Source organism: Panthera leo, chromosome B2 (genome assembly GCF_018350215.1).
Source record: "Panthera leo isolate Ple1 chromosome B2, P.leo_Ple1_pat1.1, whole genome shotgun sequence".
Classification (NCBI taxonomy): Eukaryota; Metazoa; Chordata; class Mammalia; order Carnivora; family Felidae; genus Panthera; species Panthera leo.
In genome coordinates this window covers 9,106,816-9,126,638 of record NC_056683.1, presented here as the reverse complement: position 1 = coordinate 9,126,638, position 19,823 = coordinate 9,106,816, and the positions used below count along the sequence as shown (strand labels likewise).

Sequence of the window (19,823 nt, the reverse complement as noted above, 5' to 3'; positions counted from 1 at the left end):
ATAGGCTCCAGGCTCCGAGCTGTCAGTACAGAGCCCGACGCGGGGCTCGAACTCACGGACTGTGAGATCATGACCTGAGCCGAAGTCGGCCGCTCAACCGACTGAGCCACCCAGGCGCACCCCCTGCTTCATTATTTTAAGTGGCAAAAAGTATCCCTGCCTTGGGATACTCTAATAACCAATACATCTATTTGAATTTGTTAATGTTTGTTTATTTTGAGGAGAAAGAGACAGAGCATGAGCGGGGGAGGGGAAGAGAGAGAGGGAGACACAGAATCCCAAGCAGGCTCCAGGCTCCGAGCTGTCAGCACAGAGCCAGACGCAGGGCTTGAACTCACCAACCATGACCTGAGCTGAAGTCGGATGCTTAAGAGACTGAGCCACCCAGAAGCTCCCAAATACATCTATTTAAAAAAATCCACCACGCTATGTAGATATGGACAATAAAGGAACCACAATGGTTTTTCACAAAACTTGGCAAATGTTTCTAATTACCCTAAAATGCCTGCTATCGCTAAAACTTCACACTTTCTTATTTTTGTTTTGTTCCCTCCAAGTGCAACTGACCTCCCCCCACCTCTACCATGCCACCTCACTTCCCTCCTTCCCTTCCCTCTGATACCAGATTCTCTAAGTCCCTGATGGCAGGAATGACAGCTGGGCAGATTAGCTGGCATGGAGTGCCACTCAGGAGACTCATGTCCTGCGAGCGCACAGTTAAGGATTAAAGGGATTCTATGTCAATATGGAGGGAAATGTCCTTTGGGTTTTATGTATAGCCTCCCAGTCCTATAGAGTATATACTTTAGTTTTTGCAATGGTGTAAACTTTCAAAAGGCAATCTACTCACTTTGCAACCCCATTAAGCCAAGATGCCACTTCCTTTCACCTGTTGTGGTTTTTCTGTTCTGTTTCCCATGTGAATTGCACCATTCCACACTACAAGGCAGAAGTTACTGCCTGTTGCCACCAGTTCTCGAGGGTATAAATTCTATGGGGAAGAGGAGGCTGAAGGGTACCCACGCATAATGAAACAGGGAAGTTCCTAAAATCTGTACATAACGTGCACACAGTCATGACTTGCTTATTCGATGAATCGACTTCTAGGCCACCGCAAATGACACCATCTGCCTCTAGAGAAAAAGCTGGTCTTGCTCTGGCTACCTACTACTATGAAGAGTCCATCGGTGCAATCTTTAGCAAGTAGCTAATGCCACAAAAACACGCCAGGGTTAGAAAAGCATCACAGAATTCTGGGAAGTAAGTATTTAAAACTTAATAGTCATTTTAGATGTGATGGCCCTTCGAAGTGCACCTGGCATCAGAGTCAGGCTGTCCATTCCCCAACCCTGGGCTGAACGCTGCCTAGCTCTGTGACAGGTTCAACGTGGGATACAGCAACATCTGGTACCTGTGGAACATCAGGCAACTCCTGTCATCACTGAGGACCTAATAAGGTTTCTAACTGGTGCCATCGGGAAGTCATATCAATGATCCATGAGTTCCCTTCTAACTCAGAAATTCTTTTTTTTTTTTTTTTAGGATCTAACTCAGAAATTCTTATAAACATTAATAATGCCTTGGCTGTGACCAAATGACTTAGCCAAAGAGAGCAGGCAGATTGGCACCTGCCAGCTAATGATTAACTGATTTACTTCATGTGAACTCACTGGTAACCACACAAGACAGCATGGGAAATTCACAAATGGTACTGGGTGGTGCAAGGTTATCCCACCAGCCACTCTTCCTCCAAGTTCAGCTCACCAAACATACACTGGGTGTCCAGTTGGTAAAAGGCACCTGCCAAGAGTTGGATTAAAAAAAAATTATTATAGATATATAGATATAGATACAGATAGAGATACAGATAGAGATACAGATATAGACATAGATAGATATAGGATCTCACCCTCCCTCTGGCACCCACGGCAATCGGCTCATGCTGGCCAACTGCACCCACCACGGCGTGTGTTGTGGCCAAAGTATCTGTGGACAGGTCATCTCTGCTAGTAGACTGTGTCCTCCTTGAACAAAGGAGCCTTACCCAGTTGACCTCTGCGTTGCCCAGAAAACACACTCCTTGGGCTGTTTCAACAAACCTCCAAGGTAAACTGATGTCCTCCAACCCACTTCAGTTTTCCCCCATAGTCCTCTCCCAACCACATCCCACTACCTTTGGTCTCCCCAGATGACCTGTCCATCATTCCCCACACGGCCCTGCAATATTCCATCTTTGTTCACTCCCACCATCTCTCTGAGACACCCCAGCACACACTCTCAGACACACCCTCAGGGGCGGCTCCCTAACCTCTTCCTGCTCCAATGAACACCACTGGCTGTGGATTGTGTACACCCCACTCTCCCACCGTCACAGAATCGGCTTCTCCAGTTTTTTTTGCTAACTAAACTCAAGAGTTGTCTGTACTTGGTGTATCTGCCAACAAAATTCCACCCTGAATTGCCTTAAACACGGTGTGAATTTCTGGCCTGTAAATATGGCACCCACTCTCCCTCCTACCATTTAACAAATACCAATTATTTGGGTTGTTTTTTTTTTCCATTTCAAAACATAGAGTATATCCATGGACAAGTGAATTTAATGAAAACTTCACTTAATAAATGGCATCTCTTATGTAAACTTGTAAAAGGTTTTCAAATTAGAGGTATAGAAAGGCTTCATTAGAACTTTTTTTTTTTTTTTTTTTTTGCAGTGAAGAAAGGTAATTTATTGGTATGGCACCACCCAGGAGAATGGGGAGCTAATGCTCAAAAGTCCCAGAATCCCTGGTGGCTTGCAAGTGAGGGTTTTTTTTTTTTTTTTTTTGGTTTTGTTTTTTTGTGGTTGTGGTGGTTGTTGTCTCTCATCATGATAAGTGTACTCTTTACTCCCCATCCCCTATTTCATCCATCCCCCTACCCACCTCCCCTCTGGTAACCATCAGTTTGTTCTCTAGAGTTAAGAGTCTGTTTCTTGGTTTGTCTCTTTTTTTTTTCCTTTGCTCATTTGTTTTGTTTCTTAAATTCTACCTAAGAGTGAAATCATAGGGTATTTGTCTTTCTCTGACTGACTTATTTCACTGAGCAGAATACTCTCTAGCTCCATACATGTTGTTGCAAATGGCAAGATTTCATTCTTTTTTATGGCTACGTAACATTCCATTATATATATGTCACTTGTTTTTTGTTTTTTTGTTTTTTTAGAGACAGCAAGCAGAGAAGAAGGGCAGAGGGAGAGAGAGAATCTGAAGCAGGCTACACACTTAGTGCGGAGCCCAGCGCACCATCCCACGACCCTGGGATCATGACCTGAGCTGAAATCAAGAGTCAGATGCTCAACTGACTGAGCCACCCAGGCACATAAATTAATTATTCCATTAATTTATGTGTCCATTTTTATGACAGTACCACACTGTTTTAATTACTACCATTTTGTAATACAACTTGAAATCTGGAATTGTGATACCTCCAGTTGTATTTTTCTTTTTCAAGATTGCTTGAAGGTCTTTCAAGGTCTTTTTTAATTCCACACAAAGTTTCAGATTGCTTGTTCTAGTTCTGTGAAGAATGCTGTTGGTATTTTGATAGGGATTCCATTAAATGTGTAGGCTGCTTTGAGTAGTATAGACATTTTAACAATATTTGTTCTTCCAACCCATGAGCATGGAATGTCTTTCCATTTCTTTGCATCATCTTGAATTTTTTACATCAGTGTTTTATAGTTTTCAGAGTAGACATCTTTCACCTCTTTGGCTTATTCCTATGTATCTTTTCTGACCATAATGCTATAAAACTAGAAATCAACCCCAAGAAAAATTCTGGAAAGAGCACAAATACACGGAGGTTAAATAATATGTTACTAAACAATGGATGGGTCAACCAAGAAATCACAGAAGAAATAAAAAATTACATGGACACAAATGAAAATCAAAACACACCAGTCCAAAATCTTTGGGATGCAGCAAAAGTGGTTCTAAGAGGGAAGTTTATAGCAATACAGGCCTACCTCAAGAAGCAAGAAAAATCTCAAATAAACAACCTTACATCTAAAGGAGCTACAAAAAGAATAAACAAAACCAAGCCCGGCAAAAGGAAGGAAAAAGTAAAGATCAGAACAGAAAGAAATGATACAGAAACTAAAAAAATAACAGAGTAGATCGATGAAACCAGGAGATGGTTCTTGGAAAAGATCAACAAAATTGATAAATCTCTATCCAGACTCATCAAAAGAGAGAGAGAGAGACTGCGCACAACAGAGGACCCAAATAAACAAAACTGCTAATGAAAGAGAAGAAATAACAACCAACACCACAGAAATACAAACAAATGTAACAGAATACTATGAAAACCTATATACCAACAAATTGGACAACTTAGAAGAAATGGATAAATTCCTAGAAACATATAACCTACCAAAACTAAAGCAGGAAGAATAGAAAATTCTAACATACCAATTGCCAGTAATGAAATTGAGTCAGTTATCAAAAAACTCCCAAAATACAAAAGTCCAGGACCAAATGGCTTCACAGGTAAATTTTACTAAACATTTAAAGAGTAAATACTTATTCTTCTCAAACTGTTCCAAAAAATAAAAGAGGAAAGAAAACTCCCAAATTGATTTTATGAGGCCAACATTACCCTAATACCAAAACTAGACAAAGACGCCACACAAAAAAAGAGAACTACAGGACAGTATCTCTCATAAATATAGATACAAAAATCCTCAATAAGATATCAGGAAACCAAATCCAACAATGCATTTTAAAAAACCATACACCACAATCAAGTGGAATTTGTTCCTGGGATACAAGGATGGTTTAATATTTGCAAAACAATCAACGTGATACATCACATCAATAAGAGAAGGGATAAAAGCCATTTATCAATCACTCCAATAGATTCAGAAACAGCATTTGACAAAGCTCCTGAGCAAAGTAGGTTTAGAGAGAACTTATCTCAACATAATAAAAGCCATACATGAAAAACCCACAGCAAACATCCTACTCAATGGTGAAAAACCGAGTCTTTCCTCTGACATCAGGAACAAGACAAGGATGTCTACTCTCACCACTTTTACTCAACATGGTGTTGGAAGTCCTAACCATAGCAATCAGACAACAGAAAGAAATAAAAGGCATCTAGACTGGTAAGGAAGATGTAAAACGGTCACTATTTGCAAAAGACATACTATTATATATAGAAAACCCTAAAGACTCCACCAAAAAACTATTAGAATTGATAAATGAACTTAGTAAGATCACAAGATATGAAATCAATGTACAGAAATCTGTCACACTCCTACACGCTAATAATGAAACAGCAGAAAGAGAAATTACGAAAACAATCCCACTTACAGGTACACCAAAAACGATAAAATATCTGGAACTTAAAATTTAAGAATTAAAGTTTAATGTAGTCAAAACTGAGTTTAATAAGACCTATAATTAAAAGAGAATAAAGTAGCAAATGATTACCTTGGGCCAATCAGCTTTAGGCAGTGCTAACAGCATGCTAAAAATAGAAACCAGGTGGATTTATTAACCTTGCCTCTTACCTACTTGTCAGCTGCCAAAGTACTTGCCTGTTGAGGGCATTTCCCACCTGGGTGGCTGCTTCAGATGAATTATGAGTGACACTCTGGCGACAAGGCCTCCCTGGCCACTGCTGTGGTGACGCCTTCCTCAAGTTCCGCCAAAGACAAGTGTTGTCAGAGCCTCCAAAAAGGGAGAGGACTAGAGGTCTCAGCTAGAGGAGGCATAATATCCTGGCCCATGTCAAATGCCCACCATGCAACCTCTCCTTTCCTCTTCTTTTTAAACTGTATTTTCCTGGGGCACCCGGCTGGCTCAGTCGGTTGGGCATCCAACTCTTGATTTTGGCTCAGATCATAATCCCAGGGTCATGGGATCAAGCCCCACATCTGGCTCTGTGCTGAGTATGGAACCTGCTTGAGATTCTCTCTCTCTCTCTCTCTCTCTCTCTCTCTCTCTCTCCTCCTCCTCCTCCTCCTCCTCCTCCTCCTCCTCCTCTCTCTCTCCTCTCTCCACCCCTCTCCCCTGCTTGTGTTCTCTCTCTCTAAAAAAAAACCAATAATAAATAACTAAATAAAATGTATTTCTTATCGCCTCCCTTCTGTCCTCTCCTTCTTCCCGCCCCACTTAATTCTACTTTCTCTTTCTGGCCTTCTCTCTCCATCTAGTCCTCCTCTCTTGCACGCTAAAGTGGATCCAGACATTTATTCAATTGAACAAACAATCCCACAGAGCTTGTGTGGGTCCAGGCATTGTGCTACATGCTACACTTGGTAGGAAAACAGCAAGTGCCTTGGCCCCCGCCTTCTTGAGAAAGGGGTGAAGCGAGGCCAACAGACAACTCAAGCAAGAGGCATCGCTGATCCTCACACATGGGAGACACAAACCTTACGAGCATCAGAGAGAGCTCATATCTGCATGGGAATGAGAAGTTAAAGAAGCAGTCATGCTAAGAGGACACTGTGCATGTAGAGCACAATTAAAGGGCACAGGTACATATATTTACCATCTCGTGCCTTGGATTACTAGGAGATTATTTTACAGCCACAGTGAATTTAAGGAAGGGATAGCAGCACACACAACTTCTCATAAACAAGTTGGTGTGATAGGATATAGCCTAGATTTTAAGTCAGGGGGACGTGGATTTAAGTCCCTGCTCTCTTCCACAGCCCTGGGTGACCCTGAACAAATTACTCCAATTCCTCAGTCATAAGACGGTAGTATCGACCTACTTTTAGGGTTGCTACAAGAATTTGAGTATTTACTCAAACCAAAGGTTATTCAAACCTTTCCAGGCCAGTAAGCTTTCCCCCTGGGCCCACACATAATCAAAGACTTTTCCTTGCTAGAACACTGGGCAGAAACCCTCTCCATTTTCTCCTCCCCTCACTCAGTCTGCCCAAGGGAGGGTATGATTGACACTAGGGGGACCCTTGCTTCCTAGAAGGGAGGGAGCAGTGCCTTCAGAGTCTGGACTCTCTCCTGAGATGCCTTCCCGAAGGCTGCTCAGTCTTCCACTCCTCTTCCCACCAAGGGGCAAGCCCCCCAGGCAGCTGCTCAACCTGCCACTGGGATAGATCAGCTCAATCCAGGTTTGTGGGAGCTTCTCGTTAGCCCCAGAGCCATACTGACATCTCCAGTTTAGCTTTCCCAGTATCAAAGCTGATATCCAGCAGCCTGAGACCTATGAGTATTTCTCAATTGATTCACAGCCCATAGGAAGGGGTGAAAATGGAACGAACCCTCACATCCCAACCGTTATTGTAACCCTGGAACATAATGAATAAGTTATCATTGATGGAGGAAAACCTCGGAAAACACAATGGAAAGGACTGGTGTGATATTTACCAAAACAAGTTGACATACAGCACTCTTCAGTCGTTGAAAGTCCCCTGGCCTTATCATTCGCTCCTCTCCAGAGAGGTGAGGCTATGACTACAGCCAAAGAGAATTCCCTGTCCTCTGCTCCCCTTCATTACTCTCTCACTCAAGGTATCTGGCAGGCAGCCCTGTCCTTGAGGCTGGAATGTAACTAAAATAAACGATAATTTAATCCACGGTACTATGACCTACCCGGAAAAGATAATGTGTTTACAGAAAGGGGAGGTCTGCAAGGATTCTATTAAACAACAAAAGAAAAAGAAAAAAAATTTTGAGTACGTGAATACGCTATGGGTGAACAGGTACCACAACTAGGTGGCCCAGGTACCAAATGTGATGCAACGGGGTCCATCTGACTAACATGGCTCGATCACCATGACCACGATGCCCACCCAACTGACTCCCTTTACTTCTGATTATACTTGCAATTTGTAGGAAAAGTTTCCTACATGGGATGTGAATGGAATGACTACCCAACATCAGGATTTCTGCCCTGCATGTCAATTGTATTAGCCACAGTGAACGGATAAAAAGGTATTCTGTTTGGTTGGTGTCCATCCCTGAGTCCCATCAAGTCTAAGTACCCCAACAAAAATCAAGACTCTAGACTAACTAGCAAAGTTAAGAACAGGACCCTGAAGAGCTGTGACTCCACCAAGTTATTGCTGTTCCCCGAAAGGGTTGCCACCCGGCTCCAAAACCTTTGCCATTACTTGCCCTAAAATTGAAAGGTACTTTAGGAACGCCGGGGGTCTCCAGCCAGTACCTCACAGCAAGATGTGCAGGAAGAGGGCCACCGGTGAGGGCATGCTAGGGGGCTGTTCAGGTGCTGGCACTGACAGGAAGTCCAGCCTGGCCGGCAAAAGCCGGGTCTGATGATCACAGCATCCCCGGTCATCCTGCAGACGGTCATCTTGCAGGGACAGGAGGAGGATGGGACACTGTCTGCAGTGAAGCCATCCACAAGAAGTGGACAGAGACTAGCTAGCAGCAACCCAGGGTTAGAAGCCCATCCTGGCAGAAAGGCAGACAAGGCAACGCCCCCCTGGAAAGCAGGACCCTCGTCACTTAGCCAAGGCTGATGGCCGGGCCTCAATCGCTAGATGGTAAGCAGCCCCCACGTGTCTGTAATTATTTGTTTGTGGGCCCATATTCTGGCTAAGTTTGAGTTCTCTACAGGCAAAGAGGAAGTTTTACTCATCTTTGTAAGCCTAGCACCTAGGACAGTGCCCAACAGAGAAAGATCGGTAACCTGCCCAAGGCGTCCCAGGCAGTTCATCCCAGCTCAGTCCTGGCTCCCTGCCTTCACCTGCTGCTTCACATCAGTAAGTGATTGGGAGGAAGGAAATGGGGGTGAGAGGGCTGGAATTTGCTGGAAGCTTCGGCACCCACAGGTACTCTATCTTCACCACACCCCTCCCTGCCCCCAGAACAAGAGTCAAAAGCTTTTCCATGTGATTGAAGACAAAATCAGCTTTTCTTGATTTGCATATAAGTGAGACCATACAGTATTCGTCTTTGTCCGACTCATCTCCCCTAGCAGAGTGTCCTCAACATTCATCCATGTTGTCACAAATGGCAGGATTTCCTTCTCTTTTGGGGGGATAATATTCCACTGTATGTATCTTTACAGTGGAATATATATATATATATATATATATATATATATATATATATATATGTGTGTATATACATAATCATTATCCATTCATCCATCAATGGACACCTCGGTTGTTTCCATGTCTTGGCTATTATGAATAATGCCACAATGAACATGGGGGTGCAGTTATCTCTTCCAGATAGTGATTTGATTTCCTCTGTGTATATACTTGGAAAAGGGATTGCTGGATCACAGAGTAGTTCTATTTTTAGGATTCTGAGACATCTCCATACTGCTTTCCATAGTGGCTGCACAAGCAGGAAGTCCATTTTCAGTGGTGCTTCCGGTCTACCATTCCGACTGTCCTCACTCTCCAGTCCCAAGCACTTAAAAACCCATGTGCCCTGATTTTCGTCACCATTCCTAAAACCCAGGGTGAGGGAATGAGAAACAGAAAGAGAGGCTAAGGAGGGGAGGGGAGGGGAGAGGAGGGAAGGGGAGGGGAGAGGAGGGAAGGGGAGGGGAGAGGAGGGAAGAGGAGGGAAGAGGAGGGGAGAGGAGGGAAGGGGAGGGAAGGGGAGGGAAGGGGAGGGAAGGGGAGGGGAGGGGAGGGGGAAGTAAAGGAGGAGGGAAGACAGAGAGGGAGGGAGGCAGGCTGTAGTGGGACTATGTGGAAACATAAGAGCTTGATGTTTGGAATAAGTTGACTGCACAAGCTCTTCCCCGGCTGGCCACTGGCCTGAATCAGGACTCATAGACACCAGCCTAAACTCCCATGGCTTTGAGGCAGGGCCCTGGGGCAGCCCTTGAAGAAGGAGCACAAACAAGAATATTCTATCAAAGGCACATCTCAGACAATGTAAACGGGTTTAAGCTCTAACCGGGTCTGGGACTTAAGAAAACCACATGAGAAAAAAGTCACTGACTTCTGAAAGTAAATAAACTAACCAGAAATTGAGAAGAAAACCACAGAGACTAGAGTCATTCCCAATGATCGATTTCTAGTTAATGAACGAGTTCCACCTGTGGAAATGTGGCAAGAAAAGGAGAAGCCATTCAGCTTTAAGCAAAACCTTGCGACGTGTAAACATGGTTATAAAACTATTTACCAAGTTGTTTGGAAACACTGACTTCAAACTTAAACATCTTGGGGATAAAAATAACCTATGTTTATTCCTCTGAAACATCTCTGGCCATCACGATTTGCTCATTTCAGATATCAACCATAAAGTCCTCCCCAGGACATAAGACAGGATTCCTGGGGCGTCTGGAATGTTTCAACACCAGCAACTCCATTTGCAATAACCATTTAATTCAAAGGCCTAGCCTTCTTATCGTGGGCACATCTTATTGATTCTGAAGACACGAACGAGGTAGTGAGCAGCCACAGGGGAAAGCGCACAGACATTGGGATGAGACAGCCAGTTCTGCCACTAGCCAGCTGGGTGTCCTTGGGCGAGTGATGTAATCTCAATGAGCCTAGCTCTTGTCTACCAAATGAGGACGGGCATGAGACTGTCATTAGGATACTTCTGAAAATCCCATGACAAAATTCTATGTGACATATTTTTTGCACACGGCCAAATGGCTCCTCCACGCACACTTCATGGGGACTGTTCTCCGGGTTGAGTCTCTGCGCTGGGGTCCTGCAGAGCACCCCGCTCCTTCTCACTTCTCCTGTGAAAACAGTTCCAGATTCCTATTTTTACGAATTTAAAATAACGTCCAAAACCAGAAGAGATTCAGCAACCTCCATCTCCAACACAGACGAGAAGAGAGAAAAGAGAGTCACATCACTAAGAGGGAGACTCCTGGATTAATTCATACAAAGCAGTAAGCAGAAACAGAATCATTCCCGTCGGTCAGGGCAAGAAAGGAAGAAACTTAACAGAACACTGGTTTTCTTCCTACATTTAAAAGTGAAATGGGAACACCATATGGAGCATAAGAGGCCACCCTGAGAACCTGAAGAACACCCAGAGAAAAAGGACTCGGGGGGTATTCACACACGCCTTGGAGTTGAGTTGGAAGGAGACACGGCAGGCTAAGAACAGTAAACACACGCATACCCGCACATACGAAGGCTGGCTCTGCCTGAGAAATAGTAAGTTGCCCGATCACCAGCGGAGACTGGAATTCCCAAGTGCGCAAAACTTCACAAGTCCCTCAAGGAGCCAATGCTCACACGAGCCTTCACACAGTACTCAAGGCTATTTATGCTCTGGAAAGTCACGCTTCCTCCTCAAGGCAGCCAGCATATCCCCAGCAGCTCCTGAACGGTACATGGAATCTTTAAATTCCTAAGAGTCCCAGACGAGGACTTCGTAGGAAATTCTGACTCTGAAAGATCAAGGGTGGGACCCGGGCATCCCTGGGTTTCCAAAGCCACCCAGACGGTTCTGATGGTGACTGCTGGTTAGGAACGAGTGCCGTAGACCACGGACACTCTGAACCACCGCGGATGCCTTAGGCCCGTTGGATGTGCCTTTCGGACACACTGAGCCCAATCCCAACCTTTTGAAGCTCCCATCCACTTCACTCTTTCCGAACAATAAACACCGATAAATTAGTTTCCACATTTTCACCCAAAATCCAAAGCCAAGGCTGTTCAGCAGGAGCACCCCACCTTCTTCCCATCTCCACGCTGAAGCGAGTCAAGTCCATCCCTACCTCCTGGGTGGAGAGCGGACCTTCTCTCGGGGTCCTCAGCTGACCAGGGGTTTGACCTCATCCCTCCTGACATTCAGTCCACTCTGCACCACCACGTCGGTCAGCTTCTTCTCCCCAGGTTTCGACTTCACTGCTGTCTTCAAACAAGGACAACTCCCCTCTGTCTTAAAAAACAAAACCAAACTCCCCTTGATCCTTCCCGCCATTGTTTCTTGTCTCTCTTCTTCAAAGTCCCCAGATTTCTCTCTTGAGTGGTCTACACAGACATCCATTTCCTCCCACCTCGGGCCCCTGTAACACCCTCCCCCGCCCCTCCCCCATCTCCAAGCTACTCGGCTCAATTACCTTTTCCTGGCTCCCCAGTGTGCACGGTGCTCAGCAGGATCAGTCGCCAGGGCAAACTGAGTCTCTGTGGTCTCAGGTCACCCCCTCTGCCCTCCCCCAACTTCACACCTTTTCTGGCTTCATCTGCCCCCAGATGCCAGTGATCTCCAAACCTCCAACTTCTCAGCTCTGATGGCTCACAGCTCGCTTTCCCTTCGGGACATGTCCATTTTGAAATCCTGCTCTCATCTCAACGTGGCCCAAGCAGAAGTCACTTTGTAAATCAACCTCTATTTCCAGTTTCCTCATTCCTGTCAAAAGTAGTCCCATTTGCCTAGATACTCAAAACCCCAAGTGCATAACAGCCCCGTCTTCTTCCTCTTCTGACATCTTCCTCTGCAACCCTATTGGGTTCACAACTGGGTGAGCCACAAAGTAACCGCCACATCACCCGTCATCTTGCACAACTACGTCATCCCTTTGGGTCTTGAAGCTCTTTCTTTTTATAGATTTTAAATGCCAAAATACTATGGCTGTTAAACACACACACACAGATGTAAAATTTTAAAGTTTCCTTCACCCTTCCCAATAATCTGGATGATTATTGCGAGGGTCAAGGCCACTGGGATGAGACCACTAGCTACATTTTGGTAACTATCATTCCAGAACTAAAGAGAGAGAGAGAAAGAAAGAGCATATTGATTTTTTTTTTTAATTTAAATGGGAGATGGGATCATAATATACATGCTGTTCAGCAACTTGCTTTTACTCAGTGTGATAGATATCTTTCAATCTGCCTTCCTTCTAATATTTGTATATGTTCCATTAAATAGCATAATTTAATCTGTTCCTCTACTGCTTAACATTTAGAGATCTTACGATCTTTTTTTTTTTTTATTTTATTTTAAAAAGAGAGAGAACACAAGTGGGAGAGAGGGTAAGAGCTGGAGAAAGGAAGAGAGAGAGAGAAAGAGAGTCTCGGGCAGGCTCCACACTCAGCACAGAGCCTGACACGGAGCTCTACCCACGACCCTGTGATCATGACCTTGAGCCAAAATCAAGGTCCAGATGCTCAACCAACTGAGCCCCAGACATCCTGGGCTCTCATGATCTTTAAGTGCCTACTGAGAAACTTTGCTCCTCAAACCACTGACTTATTTGGCAATTAATACTAAAACAAGAATCACATGGAGTGGCAGCTGGACACGAAACAGAACCCAGGACATGCGTGTAGGGACGTCAGGAAAGGAAGGGTGTAGTTCCTGAAGACAGGCACCATCATCATACAGTCTCTGCTTGAATCCTGCCGGGGATGGGGACTCGTGAACTCCACTGGTCATCAATTCTTTTATCTATGCAACGCACAGCAATAAGGAATTTTATGACGAATTTTATGACCTACCTCCCTAAAGCTTCTGTCCAATGAGTTTAACTCTGCTAAGGACACAGAATAACTATATTCTTCAAATATCTGAAAACTGCTATCCTATCATTCCTAAGGCTTTTAACTTAAACACCCCTTCTTCCTCAACAATCCTCATATGAATTAGCTTCCTGCTCACCTTCCGTCAGCCATGCCTCAGTTTTCCAGTGTCCTTCTTAAAAGCTAACAGCTTTGGGGAGCTGTGACTACACCACACAGCGTGATCTGCTGTGACCACCTGCTCTTGCACAGGAGAGCAAGACATGTCTCCTGGGTCACTGTACCCCACTGCACAAGCCAAATGGGGCAGCTGCAAAATTGCTTTGTATTCTATCTAGTTCATTCCCAGATTTACCAAATATTCCCCTAATGATTCCTGTTTTGAGGCTGTGCTCCATACCCTTAGACATAAAATACAAGAGTGGATAAGAGTCCAGGGTTGGAACCCTAAATTCCTGGGTCAAAATCCATGGGATCTTACACAAGTCACATACCCTTCTGTTTTTTTCCGGGAAAATATTATTTACCACATAGGGTTGTGGTGTGGCTTACACGAGATCATCCGTGCCGAGTGTTTAGCACAGCATATAGGAAGCACTCACTGTAAAAAGTTTTATTTATAGCTAGATAAGCATGACGACCAGAAGCTGAAAGGAGAAATAATGCCATAAGGTGGAATAAGTATACCTATGGCCCATACTCCCTCGGGAATCAAGCTGCATTTAACTTTCTATCCGAAGAGAACTTGTATCTTTTATATACCCAACTGTCTGATAAATAAGCAAAAAAAAACTGTGTCTCACCATCTGCTTTAGAAGACAGCTGATTTTCTTAATATTCCCACATGCAAAGCCATGCTGGTGGCTGTGAACACACCCCAACTAACAACCCCAGCATTTTCAGATGATAAGTAATGTTTACCTGATAAGAAGTTCTTTCACACTTCCTAGGTACACGAAACCTACTCACATATCAGCTTAGATCTCACGGTCAAAAAAAAAAAAAAAAAAAGCTTTCCTTCCACCTGTCACCATATCTTTACTCACTCCTCCCTCTGCCCCATCTTTTCTGCCTTGAAGTACCCTAAATTCCTTCCTCCCCAGCGCCTGCAACGGCAGGTCTTTTCTTCCATTCACCGGATATTAGCCGAACACCACCCACACCCATCTCGCTGAAGTTCTGTGCTGTGACACTGGCATCCCTATTAGATTCAGAAGTGTGATGGAGCTGGCGATGGGGAAATGACAGCAAATGACACCGACCTGTTTCCTGACTGGTCTGCACACCCGTTCCCAGGGGATCACCTACCTCACCTGATATTCACAACAACCCCTCACTGTAGATATTATTGGCTTGTTTTACAAATCAGGAATCAAGCTCAGAACGTCTAAATAGCTTGTCCAATACGTATCTAATAAATACTGGCTCTCAGCTTAGAACCCAGCTCCCCCACATGCTATTCCACCTTTCTTCCTACTCCCCTAGAGCCAGGTGAGTTCACAGGACAGATCTCAGAGGGAACCCCAAACATCAATTGCGCAGCGTGTGTCTAAACTCTAGTCTCCTTTTATACAGCTAGTATTCCATTGTTCCTTATAAGATTTTTGCATGGATTCTTGTGGCTTCATCAATATGTGCTGTTTGCATGGAGAAGTGAGTAGCAGAAGAGCATTTCCAAGGAGGAACTATCTCAGTGAGCGATGGTGAGTGCATGGAGAGCTTGGTTTGGGGTGGTTCTGTTGTCTGATGTTACAAGAGAAATATTTACCTTATGAAACAACCATTCATTCGCTAAAGTCACCTGATTTGGAGCCTGAGGAGTCAGGATGAACCAAAAATCCCTCCCACCTTTACTGAAAGTAACTTAGACACATGCAAAGATTTTCATAAATCGAACCTTACAGTAAAAAGTAATTCTAAAGCACGAACATGGACCAGCAGAACTGCACATTTTCTTTCCATGTTTCTGACTAGGAAATTTTCTAAAAACATACAGGTCCCAACTTCCATTTCTGACAATATGAGGAGTTCAACGTTCACAGTGACAGCACAACTAACAATCCTACTTTAAATACAAAAAGCATCCGGGTGGGGGGATGGGTAAAAAAAGGTGAAGGGGATTAAGGGTACACTTGTGATGAGCACTGAGAAATGTACAGAACTGGTGAATCACTATACTGCACACCTGAAACGAATACAACACTGTATATTAGTAAGTAAAAAAAATGAAAAGCTGGGGTACCCGGGTGGCTCAGTTGGTTAAGCCCCCAACTCTTGATTTCAGCTCAGGTCATGATCTCACAGTTCATGGGATGGAGTCCCGAATAGGGCTCTGTGCTGACAGCAGATTCTCTCTTTCCTTCTCTCTCTGCCCCTCCCCCACACTTTCTCTCTCTCTCTCTCTCTCTCTCTCTCTCTCCCTCTCTCCCTCCTTCTCCCTCTCTCCCTCCCTCCCTCTCTGTTTCTTCCTAACTCTCAAAATAAATAAAAACTTTAAAAAAACCTGATTTTTTTTATGTTTATTTATTTATTTTTGATAGAGAGCGTGAGCAAGCAGGGGAGGGGCACAGAGAGCGGGGGACAGAGGATCTGAAGCGGGCTCTACGCTGACAGCTTCAAGGCTGATAGTAGTGAGCCCAACGCGGGGCTTGAACCCACAAATCACGAAATCGTGACCTGAGCTGAAGCTGGATGCCCGACTGACTGAGCTACCCAGGCACCCCGAAAAAAAGCATCAGTTTTTAAATAGACCTTATTTTTTTAGAACAGTTTTAGATTTACACAAAATTACAAAGACATTGCAGAGAAATTCCACACACCCTGCAGTTTCCCCTTACATCTTACATCGTATGGCAATTTGCCACAGTTAACGAATCAATGTTGATACACTAGTATTAACTAAAATACATACTTCATTCAGATTCCTTTAGTTTTTACGTAATGCTCGTTTTCTGTCCCAGGATCCCATCCAGGAAACCACACGACATTTCATTGTCACGTCTCCTTAGGCTCCTCTTGGTTATGACAGTTTCTCAAACTTTCCTTGTTTTTGATGACCTTGACACTTTGAGGAGTACTAGTCTGGTATTTTGTGAACTCCCTCAACTCATGTTTGTCTGAGGTTTTTCTCATAATTAGAAGAGGGTTATGGGTTTTGGAAAGGACGATCGCAGAAATAAAGTGTCGCTTTCCCCACACCGTATTAAGGGGAACATACTACCAGTATAATTATCACTGTGGCTACTACTGACCTTTGTCACATGGCTGAGGTCATGTTTGTTAGGTTCCTGCACTGTACATTCACTCTGCCCCACCTTCCCTTTCTACACCATCCTTTTGGAAGGAAGTCACAACGCACAGCCCACACTTGCAGAGTGGAAAGTTACACCACCAGTATCATTTGGAATTCTTCCGCAAGGAAGAATTCTTCTGCAAGGAGATTTGTCTATTTTGCCCCATGTATTCACTTATTCAATTATTTTATACCAGTAGGAACTCAGTGATGTTCATTCTATACTTTGGCTTATCATCGGTAGATGATAGACCTATAATTTCTACTTCTTGATACTCCTACAATTTAAGCCTTCTTTACTTTGTTGCTCAAATCTTTCTACCTCTAGTCATTCGGACCTTCTCACCATGAGCTTTTGTTCTGGTTTTGGAGAAAAGTATCAGAAACCAACATGTGGGGACAGGCGTCCTCACCACTAACGGAGTGTCACTGCCTGCAGACCCTTTCAGCTGAAAGCGCAAGGAACTATGTGTACACACTAACTCTGGAACATACACACATCTATAAATACTCCTACGTGCTGCCATCTATATTTGTTAAGCTAAACATGAGCTCATATTGCCACGCTTGATCATTTTCATGCACAGCTGAACTGGTGGGAAAATTCCTCAGAAGCCAGAAATGCAAGAAAGCAGAAATCAGACGTGTAGGATATCTGCCATGTGCTCCAGACAGTCCAGAGCTTGGGCACCAGAGACCAGGCAGGCAGGCTGAGAACGGACAGACGGGAGCAAGAACTGGAGACTCGGCAAAAAGTGAAGACGCGTCTTGAAGTCAGGACTGCTCCGTAAGTCCTGAAAGGCAACGGCTAACTAGGGAAAACCGCCCTCCCCACAGCCAAGACAGTGGGATGTGTGTTCACAGGGGCGCGACTCTCGGTGGACAGCCGAAACGTGCAAAGACTCCTCTGAGAATGAGAGTTTGGAGGCCTAAATTTACATGCCCTGTATGGCCCAAAAAAAAAAAAAAAAAAGTCCAAAGCAGAAAGTACAATTTAAGTGAGCCTGGATTGGGAATACTCCCAGGTGTCCCGGCAGAAGGGGAACCCAAATGTTTTTTAAAAGGGCTGCGCTTTAAAGCCAGGTCTCAAAACATCCCCACAGTTGAAGTACAACAGAGCAACGACGCATGAGCACCCAATCAAAAATCACCAAAGACCCTTGAAAAGTGAAGAAGCCAATCACAAAGACACATATTATATGACTGCACTTACAGGAAACAGCCAGGATAGGTCAATCTATAGAGAGAGAATGTAGGTTAGGGGTTGCCAGGGACTGGGAGGGGCAGACACGGAGAGGCAGGATTTAGGAAGAAACAGGAACTGCTAATGACATGGGCCTTTCTCTGGGGTGGGGGACAGAAATGTTCCAAAATTAGCTTGTGACAATGGTTACACAACTCTGTGACTATACTAAAAAACATTTTGAACCGTATACTTTATTTTTTTTTTCAACTTTTTTTTTTTTTTTTTATTTATCTTTGGGACAGAGAGAGACAGAGCATGAATGGGGGAGGGGCAGAGAGAGAGGGAGACACAGAATCGGAAACAGGCTCCAGGCTCCGAGCCATCAGCCCAGAGCCTGACGCGGGGCTCGAACTCACGGACTGCGAGATCGTGACCTGGCTGAAGTCGGACGCTTAACCGACTGCGCCACCCAGGCGCCCCTTGAACCGTATACTTTAAATGAGTGAACTGTAAGGTACAGGACCCTGGAATAAAAAGAGCGCATGAATGGAAAATTTGGTGAAATTCAAAAACTCTGGAATTTATTTAATAGTTATATATTCGCGTTGGCTTTTTGTCATTTTGACAGATGTACCACGTACGATGTTGACGCTGGGGAAAACTGGGTGAGGCATACATAAAAACTCCCTGTGCTATCGTTACAACTTTTCTATAAATCTAAAATTATTCCAAAATGGTAAGTTTTTTTTTTTAATTACCAAAGAATGTGACCCATCTATTACGAAGCAAAGGGCCATCTTTAAAAGATGTGCAAGTCTTTTCTTAAAATACTGCTAAGACCTTGGTACCTTTCACTTGAGTTTATGAGGGCTGATTACAAAATAATACAACAAAGGCCACCACATTCAAGGCCTTTGTGGGGAAACGAGGTGCGTTAGTGGTACACCCCACTTATGGTCACCTACCCTGCATTTTAAGGTCTTCACTGATGGCTCTCCATGATCTGTGGCTTTGGCTATCCTTAGTCACTTTTTCACCTGAGGTTATTTCCTTCTGTGTAGCAAACTTCACGTAACTGTCAAGTTCAATTGTTCTTAGAACCATTTTCGCTGCTCTTTTCTACCTTCTCCAATTCTTCTGGAAACTGCAACAGAGGACCAAAGCTAGACACGCATTAGTCTAATAAAAGTTTCAAGGCTGCCAAGTACACAAGATCTGGCTTTCCAGCTCTCATACAAACTTATAAGTGGTCAGTTTTGAAACAGTTTCATAGCCTACTACCTGCCTTAAAATTCTCTCCCCGGTTTCAGCTCTCAAAGGGGCACACTCATAATTCCTCATTCGTTGGTATGAAGAAATTGAGCCCCAACCTAAATCCTGAGGAAATGATTTTTAGTTTACAGCCACATTCTGCCCTTCCTTTAACCTAAGATAGCAGAACTGGCAATCAGATAAAGATATGTCTAAAGATGCTCTAAATGCTTCAGTAGAAAGATAAACACCACGTAAGTCAACTTCAGTTTTGCAGCTTAGTAAAGCTAACTATAAAACTGAGGTAAATGTTAGCTCAATGAGGCTGAGATTACAAAAATAAATGTAAAATAGTCTACCACTATACTCTTTTGTAAACTCCACCATTACATGAAAAACAAAAAATTAAAAATCATTTTGTCCTTTCCTCCACATAAACTGACTCTCGGAATATAATTTCATAGAAATGCTGGTTTTCTCCCCTTCCGTTAAATAATCTGCAGGCAAATGAACATGTATTGTTTGGAGAAGAATGGAGAAGGGAAGAAAAACAGCTCAACAAGCCCTAGCAGACAAGAAACAGCCACGCTGCTTTACATGATCTTTTTTCTAGAGTAAAGCACCCCAATTCCTAAATTCTGATTTTACACTAAAAAAGGGGTGCAGTG

The 19,823-nt window shown here is 43.9% G+C and overlaps 1 protein-coding gene across 5 annotated transcripts in view; it reads right to left on the bottom strand.

Moving 5' to 3' along the window:
* The window catches only part of MBOAT1 (membrane bound O-acyltransferase domain containing 1), a 106,567-nt gene that overhangs the window by 72,086 nt on the left and 14,658 nt on the right, over positions 1-19,823 (bottom strand). For 4 of the 5 annotated variants that reach the window (XM_042937793.1, XM_042937792.1, XM_042937788.1 and 1 more), the window contains exon 2: positions 1,765-1,800. The exons of the other annotated variant lie outside the window; for it this stretch is intronic. In XM_042937793.1, coding sequence (XP_042793727.1) covers positions 1,765-1,800 — 36 coding nt within the window. The remainder of the gene's footprint in view (positions 1-1,764; positions 1,801-19,823) is intronic. 5 annotated transcript variants of the gene reach the window in all.